Source organism: Eucalyptus grandis, chromosome 5 (genome assembly GCF_016545825.1).
Source record: "Eucalyptus grandis isolate ANBG69807.140 chromosome 5, ASM1654582v1, whole genome shotgun sequence".
NCBI lineage: Eukaryota > Viridiplantae > Streptophyta > Magnoliopsida > Myrtales > Myrtaceae > Eucalyptus > Eucalyptus grandis.
Genome location: NC_052616.1, coordinates 29,558,340 through 29,568,944, shown reverse-complemented (window position 1 = coordinate 29,568,944; position 10,605 = coordinate 29,558,340). Strand labels below are relative to the sequence as shown.

Below are 10,605 nucleotides of genomic sequence, written 5' to 3'. Positions count from 1 at the left end.
ATATAGTGGAGGAGGAAAGTGAGAAAGGTGAAGAGGAAGTGCTGGGCTCAAAGCTAGATCTGTGCTTTGGGTCGGTTCTTAATTCTAGGCTTAGAACTGATCACCTCCAATTGTATTGATAGAAGTGAGCAACTTTAGTTCTGCTACTTTGTTTTGGTAAAAAACGAGTCTCAATCTATTTTTTTCAACGAAAACTTATTTATTTTCCTCTCATTTCCATTGAAATCTTTTCGAAGTGCTGATTCGAAATCAACTATTAGTTGCTGATTCCTGTACTTATGAATGTGCTTATTCAGATTGGGAGTCCTATTCAATTTAATTCTATTGTATGTAGTAATTAGGGTTGTATTGGTTCTAGGTACATAGGGTATTTGCTCATCCTTGGAGCCTGCCCCTTGTGCAATGGCCCCAAGTTTTTGAAATCTAGAACCTAATCTATAGGGTCATACAACTCTTCCTTGGAACAAGGAATTCTAGAATTCCACAGTTTTCATAATTTCACTTAAAAAAGAGAGAGTAAACGCCCACAATTCTAATTATTAACACATCAATGTTCGATGCAAAAAAACTAGTACATTATATTATGAAGTTCATGTCAATATGTAATTTCAACATAATTTTGAGACATCAAGAAAAGTTAATACAAATAATAAATCTTACTTCCACCATTTCTCAAACACACGCACTTTGTACTTTTGCACAAGCTACAAAATATAGCATGCGAAGTGGAGATATCCAAAACCTTAGAACCTATGCTGTTCGCTTCAATTTTAGAATTTTAGAACTAAGAACATATCCTACTACCCATATCGACCCGGAAACCTATCTAATCATGTCAGCTTTGCAAGGTTGCACCTACTCTCTTGCACTCCCTCTGGTACCAATTGCATTGACAAATTTAATTCAGATTCATGTAGACATAAGGATTACTTTTAGGGAAAAAAACGTGGATAACTTTAAATGTTTCTAACTATATCATTAATTCACTAATTTAATCGGTAAAATGTTTTAGACAATTTATGGGAATTCTTCCAGTTTTAGTGATATGCACAAGGCAGCATCACATTGACTGTTAGGACACGTTTAGCAGTGTAAGCCTCAGTTCTTTAATATCAGGTGACTTGGAAAAGTTGTTTCGATTATTTTTAGCGAAGTAGCTAATTTTTAATTCCAAAGACTTGTACAAACATATATTACGTATTAAAGATAACCAAGGTCATTTAGGTCTTATCTGAAATGGCAATATGAAAAATTTTATTCTCATCAATGAATGGTGGAAGACTCGTAATATTACAAAGAAAACAAAGTGAGCCATGCGCCAGTGTAGACGATACCGACTCAAACAAAAAACTGATGGAAACACAAACTTATTGGAGACATGCTCTTGGAAACGCATAAACTTATTGGAGACATGCTTTTGGAAACGCACAAACTTAAAGGAGACATGCTTTTGTTCTTTATTACATCCTGACCGGTGTCTTCTGATAATGTCCTGTCCTAGGATTGGCGCAATTTCACTTCCAACTCGAATGTCTTTCCCAATGGAAGTGACAATCCTGAGACTTCAACGACCACAAACTCTGCACCATCACTTGATTTTCCCATTGTTGTCACTGTTCTCTGTCCGGCCATTGCTTCTACATCATTATATGTCTCATGCCCTCTTAGTCTCGCCATCCATGCCCCTTCTCTCAATCCTAAAACTGTCACCTTATCAATCACCCACTTCTCATTCAGAGCAAATTCCCCATTAACAACTTTTGATCTGACAACAACATCATTCCCAGTTTTCTCGCTGTAAAACCGCACTAGCGTCCACTTATTTCCTTCCCCTCCCATTTCAACTTCCTCTCCGTCGTCCAAGAACACTTGTCCTGAGCTATTCCCATTCCCATCAACCACAACTAACAGCTCGAATGGCGTTCTTCGAGCTGCTTTCGTAGTCATGGCCTCTCCTTGCATGGCCAATATATTACCTCCCCTTACATGCAGATGAGGATGATCAGGCGGCGCATCGAGCATCACATTCATTCCGGAAGCTGTACTCACTGAATTCGAGTAATTGAAGAGATCAAACCAATTTCCACTGGGAAAATAAGCATACACGGTTTGGGCACCTGATTTTAGTACAGGGGTCACCAACAGACCCTTACCGATTAAAAACTGGGAATTGATATCGTAAGTCATTGTATCCTCAGGGAATGAGAAAAATAGGGGCCGGGCAATGGGCATCCCCTTTCTATTTGCTTCATACATCAAGGTATACAAGTATGGGAGCAAGCGATAACGAAGCCCAAGCACCTTCCTGGAGGATGTGGCGACTGATTCCCAGAGATAGAGCTCTTGACCAATACTATACTTATAAGAGTGGTCTCTTGCAAAGGGATAAAAGGCCCCTAGCTGCATAAGTGAGAGCTCTAAAATAAGTGCTTAAATATGTACGATAGAAAAACATGATTTACACCTCTATCCATTCTCTACTTGATATTCTTCCACCCACAGAAGATTGAGATACATTCAACATAGCATGAATTCCTATCTCTGAAAATATATATTCGGAAAAAGCTTAAAGCTACTCGGTTGCAAAGCCCTTCTGTTAACATAAATTAAGATTAGGCACAAAAGATTTTACCTGAATCCATCGGTTGCAGAGCTCTTCAGTTGTGTTTTGAACGAAACCGCATATATCAGCTCCCACCATTGGAATTCCAAAGAGCCCAGAATTTAAAATTGCAGGAATTGAGTAAGCCAGGTCATCCCATGTGGCGGCATTGTCTCCAGTCCAGTGTGCAGTGTGCTTGCCAGAGCTCACAAAAGTTGATCTTGAGAGAATGAATGGCCTTTTACCAGTGACATTGACTAAGGCCTTGTTTGTTGCTCTGGCTTCCAAAAGTCCATAGAGGTTATGAGCATCATAATCTGAAATATTACCAAAATGAAATGACGTCGCAGGAATAGTTCCGTTATTGATTGGCCGATTAACTCCTGAATTGTTGATTTTGTAGGGAGGATTGTCAAGAGTGGAAGGAAGAGGAGGAGAAGTTATGAAGTTGGACAACTCGTTCATGTCGAGCCATAGGCCATCAAAGGGAAGAACATCGTGAAACCTCTTTATCTCACCACCCCAATAACTCTCACTAGATGGGTGAAGGAAGTCAGGGAAGTACACTGCCCCGGCCAAACAACACCTAAATATGGGACTCCCTCACGTTTGATGAAGATGTCAGCTTGCATCCCCCTGATGTAGGTCCCATATGTCTCGTTCACACTAATGCCTATGAAAGATCACCCATTCAAAAGAAAAGGAAAGTAGTATTATGATGGCAATTTAGAAAGAAATTAAAAGATCAAGTTTCAAAACACAAGCATTTCTGCACTAGTGTACCTGGATCAAGTACGAGGACATATTTTTGACCGTTCTTGTGAAGGCTGCTGACAAATTCTTTCATCTTTTCCACTGAAAAATTGATGGGGTCAAGAGTGAAGTCCTTGTATGCATCCATGTAATCAATGTCGGTCCACATAACTTCCAGTGGAATATGAGCTTTTGCATAACCAGCTACCACACCCTCTAAGTCTGCGACATTCTTGTAACCCCACCGGCATTGATGAAATCCTATAACATAAATCAAAGATACTATCAGTAGAACTACATTCTAAACTTGTCAAGTAAAATGTGCAGAAGAAGCCATCTACTGTAAATGAAACTTTACCATTGATCTACATCTAGCCATATACCAGGAAAGCAACTATGTTTCTTGAACATCAGAAAATCAGTGAGCATTGTGATAGGATCGGCTGGGTGTTGGGAAGCAGTGGTTTTGAAAGGAAAATAACATGCTATATCTGTAAGATTTGTTCCCTATTGAGCATAACATGCACAGTCTAACTAGTGTTATCTCCATGACAGAATGAACTCAAAAAGCAAGTCAAGGGCAATAAACTCAGAATCTTCAATTCCATCCCTCTATATTATATTGCAAGTCTGCTAAAAATCTCACATTTAATGCATAATAAGCTACAGAAGCCGAAGCACAATAGTAAAATCAAATTCATCAAATGTCAGCATCAATCGAAAATCAAAAAAAAAAAAAAAAAAAAACTGGCGTACCAAAGGACCAGTATGGCATTGGGGTCGGCCGGCCAATGAGCTCGGTGTACTGCTCCATGACTGCCTCTGGCGACTGCCCCGGGAAGAAATATAAATCCAACACACCACCGATCACCTTGTAAGTGATCCTATCGCCAGTGTAAACCACGTCCATGCCATTGCTGTTCAGCAACAGAACGCCGTGGCTCGTGCCCGCCCCAACTCCTCTGCCTCCGCCACCGCCACCCACGGACGACCTGACGTCCATGTAAAACGGATGCGACCCATACAGGTTGACATCGGGGGTCAAGCTAAGGATGTCGGCGTTCCAGAGAGTAAGAGTTTGGTTGGGCTGGAGCCGGAGCGACGTTTTCGTGTGCTCTCCGATACCGTAGAGGGAGGAGCGGCCGGGAGGGAGGGAGGAGGAGAGCTGGAGGTACTGGTCCTTGAAGACGAGGAAGGCCGAGGCGTCGGGGCGGAGGCGGAGGTGTCGAAGAGGACGTCGCCGGAGGAGCGGCGGGAGACGGAGAAGGAGAAGGGCGTGGTGTTGTGGAGGACGAAGACGAGGTCGGAAGAGGCGGCGGCAGAGAGGCGGCATTGGGAGAGGCAGACCGCCGGCGGTGGCGGAGTTAGGGTTTGCTCGGGGAGAGAGCGGTGGGGAGGGGACGGAGGTCGGCGAGGGATGAGGTCGGCGGGGACTTCCCAACGGCGGTGGTCGGCGTCTGTGATTCGGACTCGAAGACGACCGCCCGCTTTGAAGCTGGAAGGAGACCCGTGATGACGTAAGCAAAAGTTAGCTACTTTCCATGGATAGCCAAAGAAAAAAGCACATTACAAATTAAAAAACTAAAAATATATATATATATATATATATCTAAATATATCTGTTGTATATATATACTATTAAAATTAGAATTATTACCATGGAAATCCTAAATTGGTGTACCACAACGAATTTATAGAAAATTGATTTTTTGATCACTAAAAATCTCACATAAGTGAGAAAATATTAGGGTTAATACCTTAAAAAATCACAAACCTGACACTTGTGACAAATTTACCCAAAACTATTTTTTTGACAATGAAAAATCCCAAACGAGACACCCGTAACAAATTTACCCCGACTAACTATAAAAAACCCTAAACTTGTACATTTATGACAAATTTACCCCAAATTAATTTATTCGACTACAAAAAACCCCAAACTAGTAAATTTGTGACTAATATACCATCCGAAAAATTAGATTAATACCACAAAAAAATCACAAAAATTATAAACTATGACAAACATAATGTAAAATCTCAAATTGATATACCGAGTCAATTGTCACGTGTTATTTAACTTTATAATTTAACAAGAAAATTTAACTAAAACTAATAGAGGGTAAATTTGTCATAAGTGTACCAGTTTAGGGTAAATTTGTCAAAGGTATACCAATTTGGAGTTTTTGGTGGTCAAAAAAATAGTTTGGGGTAAATTTGTCACAAGTGTACCAGTTTAGGGTTTTTCAAGGTATTAACCCAAAATATTATGTGTAGTTATGATAATTATGATTCATTTCTCTATGTTCTTTCACTATTTTATTCATTTTCTTTTTGCCTTTTGAGGCCATTGGTGACGCTCAACCCATGGATGCTCATCCATGATGCTCATCCATGGTCGTTGTCGGCATCGTTCAAGCATTCTATTGATCCCCTGGCTATCCATCTTTCTCTTCCAACCATGGACAATGCTTGCGGCCAGCTATGGATGATTGGCTCACGAGCAATGCTAATGCTCATCATAGGTCGTTCATCGCCCTTGTCGTTTGCAACCTCAAGCCCTCCATTGTCAAATTTGGCGAGGGTGACTCTTGTCTTAGCCACAAGGGTTGAGCCCTCATTAAATTTGATGAAAGCAACCCTCGTATGTGGCCGATAGGGGTTGTAACACCCTCGTCGGCCTTCACCGGTGTCATTGGCCACAAGTCAAAAGGAAAGAAAGTAAAAAAAAAAAAAAAAAAGAAAAAAGAAAGAAAGAAATGATGATGAAGAGAAACAAAGTGACAAAGAGAGAGATAGAGAGAGAGAAATTCCAATTTTCTAATGGAGTAGGACCATAGTGCCTCCTTTCATTCACTAAATGAGCTAGTGCATTGATGACGTGGCTATCATAGTTGCACCAAATATATTTTTTTCTCAAATTAGTATATTTGTGATAAATTTACTTCAAACTTTATGACAATTATACACTTTATTAGTTTCCATTAGATTGAATTAATTCCACAAAATACTACAAAATTGGCTATCCTAAATTAGTATACTCGTAAATTGTTACGTGTCAATTTGATAGTAAAATTTAACAAAAACTAATGGAAGGTAAATTTGTCATAGATATACCGATTTGAGATTTTTGGTTGTCAAAAATTAGTTTGAGATAAGTTTAAAATGAAAAACGAAAAAAAGAAAAAGAAAGATAAAAAGGTTAACATGGGCATGAGATACGAGAAAGTGAGTGAAAAAAATGTTTTCTTCTTTCTCAAAAGAAGAAAACATTTTCCCCTATCTTACAAGACTTTTCCCCTTCAAGAAAAATATTTTCTCCAATTAATTCAATTTTTTTTTTGTGAAATGAACATAAAAAATTTGGAAATTATTTTTTTGGAAGTTATTCCGTGAAACGAATGGGACCTTATTCATAATTGGTGGCTCACAAGGTTTGGGATTAGTGGAGGAGGTTGGGATCGAGGTGGTCCGTACGAAACCATGAATTGATATTTTTTTTTTCCGTCTTCACCAAGAGGTTGGACAAGTTACCTTGTCACATCTACTCCAAAACTAATTTTTTGTCATTGAAAAATCTTAAACTGGTGCACTCGTGCCAAGTTTATCTCGAACTGGTGCACCCGTGCCTCATTTAATCCCAAAAAACTTTGGATTTACTACAAGTTAGGGTAAATGTGGCATAGACATATTACTTTAGAGTAAATGAGGCATGAGTTTACCAGTATAGGATTTTTTGTGACATAAAGATTAGTTTAGTTGAGTGTGATACGGGTCTATCGATTGAAAATTTTTGGTGATACAAAAACTAATTTGGAGTAAATGTAGTACGGATGTATCAATTTAGGGTTTATGGTTGTATTAGCTCAAGAAAAAAATTCAAATTTCAAAATATTTCCCTTTCACACATTTATATATTTGATCGGGCCAATTACAATTTCGGAAAAGGAAAAAAAGGAAAGACGGGCTTGTCTTAACAATAGCAAATCGATATTATATACACATATTTTGCTCTGACCTGGCGACAAGGCGGAGATTCTCTATGTCGGGCCCGTAGACAGAGGTCCGGTTGATGAGGCGGAGATGGGCAGTCAACGTCGTTCCTGACGGGTCGATGGCCGCCGACCGGACCGTGTATCCATATCCGACCACGACATCGGGCATTCCCCGGCCCTCCTTGCCTGACATGCTGCCCGCAAGCGGACGCGACAGCAGGCACAGGATCAATGGGAAGAGAGGGAGGAGACGGCAGCAGCGGCGGCCAGGGCGGTCTCTGTTACTACCCATGTCTCTTTGGTACAGATCAGAAGAAGGGCACGGGTATTTATAAGAGAGAGAGAGAGAGAGAGAGAGAGAATGTGGCGCAAAATCAACCGGCCACCTTCCGACCGCCCGCCCACAACGGTGGACTCAACCTGCCTTTTCTTCCATTACCAAATATCCTTCCTCAGAATAAGGGGAAAAGCGAAGACGAAGACGGCCAGAAATTTTATAGTTTTCGTAGGATCGCCTCCTCTCACGGGCTCGTCACTTTCATTTCATATTTGCGCTTAGTGGGAATCCGGATATTTTTCTTTTGTCAACATAAAATTTCATTTATTTCCACGGACAGTCCGACTATAAATTAAGACAAATCCTAAACAACTTCAAATCAAAACTTGCTCTAAATAACAAGAGGAATCGTCAAAACAAGGTTAGTAGACATGAGATTTCTTCAAACCAAAAAATCAACTTCAAATCAAAACTTGAATAAAATAACAAGAGGAATCGTCAAAATAAGGTTAAGTGTCACATTCAAAGAAAAACGGTAGACATGAGATTTTTTCAAACCAAAATAGTTTTGGTGGTAAATAATCATGGGTAAAAATAATATAAAAATTAAATAAATTAAATTTAACATTAGATTTAGTTAAAATATTAAAAAATAATAATTTTAATAGTTAAAATATTAGAAAAATAAAAATAAAAAATTACATTTAATTAAAATATTAAAATATTAAAATTAAATATAGATAAAATATTAAAAAATAATAATTTTAAAATTAGATTTAGTTAAAAAATTTAAAATAATAAATTTAAATTTAAATTTAATTAAAATATTAAAAATTAATAATTTTAAAAATTTAAAATTAAAAAAAATTAAAAAATTAAAATTAGATTTAGTTAAAAAATTAAAAAATAATTTTAAAATTAAATTAGTTCAAATATTAAAAAATAATAATTTAAAAATAAAAAAATTAAAAAATTAAAAATATATAATTTAAAAATTAGATTTATTTAAAATATTAAAAAAATTAAAATTAAAATTAATTAAAATATTAAAAATAATAATTTTAAAATTAACAAATTTAAAAGGGGGTAGTGGCTAAGGCTGCCCTCAACCACCCCCTTTTTATTAATTTATAATTTTTGATAATTTTTTATAAATTTTTTAAAAAATTTTAATTTAAAATTATTATTTTTTAATATTTTAACTAAATCTAATTTAAAATTATTATTTATTTATTTTTCTTAAATTTTTTTATTTTTTAATATTTTAACTAAATTTAATTTTAAAATTATTATTTTTAATTTTTTAACTAAATCTAATTTTAAAATTATTATTTTTTAATTTTTTAAAATTTTTTAAAATTTAAAATTTAAAATCTTAAAATTTTAACTATTAAAATTATTATTTTTTAATATTTTAACTAAATCTAATTTTAAATTTAATTTATTTAATTTTTATATTATTTTTTTCCGTCTTGAGCCCAAAACGATGTTTTGTACATTGATATCTCCATCTATTGCTGGAAAAACCGCATTTTTGCCGGATTTTGATGGTGATTTTGCGCACCTAGGTTCAACATCCAAAATCACCGCTTTGCCTTTTGCTCACCTAGGTTCAACATCCAAACAAGGTTGCTCAAAAACGAGTACAAATATGACACTTACAAGAGTGAAAGCACAATAGAATCATGAATCTAGCCGTGAAAAGCTAATCCTTTTTAATTTGATGAGCAATTTTGTTAGAATATTTAAATAACAAATTATGTATTTATCTAATAGCTTAAGTTTTTAGAACGATTGGCAATGATCCTACAAAATTTTACATGGTATCAAAATTGAAGATCCTGAATTCGAATCTTTTCAAGAGCCATTTGCCTCCCCAATTAAATTTTCATTCTTAGTACTAGGCAAAAAAAACCAAACTAAAGTGTGGGGGGAGTGTAAAAATATTTAAATAACAAATCACTCCTTAGACTAAGCATGAGAGGGGAGTGTTAGAATATTTAAATAAAAAACCATACTTTTATTTAAAAGTTTAAAATTTTAGAACAGTTGATAATTGTGTTACAAAAATCTCACTAAACAAAAAACAATTGAAATCTACCTTTTTGTAGCCTAGAAAATAAAGGAAGAGATTTCTCAGCCCAGAAGATCATGGCCGAATCATACCACTTAAATCATCTTATGTTTATATAATCCTACTTACGTCAAAATGGAAAAACGCTAGAAAAACATCTTAATTGGGATCTTGTGATTCACAAGATTGTTGAATTGCATACTTTGGATTAAATACACATCTGTCATCACAAAAGTTATATACAATGACAATTATTCCGAGAGCCTCTTCCCTCTCACATCGTGCCTCCCAAATTAGGAGCATGTTCGAGAAGCCAAATTTTTTATGAAGTTATTCATCAATACCAATAAAACATTTTATGTATGTCTATTTTAATTTTATTATTAAACACACTTTAATCTAATATCTTAAGTTTTTAGATCAGTTGTCAATAATTCCTTAAAATTTTACATTTATGTCTACACAATTCCGTAACATTAGATCTCAGACTTAGTACCTACCTTGAAGATGACATCATAACATGTTCGGAACATGATACGTGCGATGCACGATTGTTATTTTCTTGAGTATCAAATATATTTGGAAATGAACATTAGGGTGCTAGATCAAAATCTTGAATTTATCTAATAAATTTAGACAGTTTCTCAATAGGATCCATGGGATTTCTTTCGAAAATCGAGAAGGACCAACAAAGATTTTGATGGTGCATTACATTTCAATATAATAATATCACAACTATTAATTCTCTTTATGTCTGATAAAGGATCGATCGATCCTGTCACTTAGTGTGAATTTGGATTAAATATAAGAAGATATTCTTTGTTGGACTTAGCAAAAGCAAAACGGAATTCTGGCTCTAGCCTAACAAAAGCTAACCTGACTCTATTTGTTTCGCGAAAAGGAAATG

At 36.0% G+C, this 10,605-nt stretch overlaps 1 protein-coding gene across 1 annotated transcript; it reads right to left on the bottom strand.

Annotated features, from left to right (window-relative positions):
* Positions 1-1,265: 1,265 nt before the first annotated feature.
* Positions 1,266-7,639, bottom strand: LOC104425586 (alpha-glucosidase). The gene is given in 7 exon segments (XM_010038311.3): positions 1,266-2,400; positions 2,633-3,171; positions 3,174-3,275; positions 3,386-3,616; positions 4,112-4,564; positions 4,567-4,850; positions 7,371-7,639. Coding segments are annotated over 7 exon segments (2,781 nt in total). The 3' UTR covers positions 1,266-1,497.
* Positions 7,640-10,605: the final 2,966 nt, after the last annotated feature.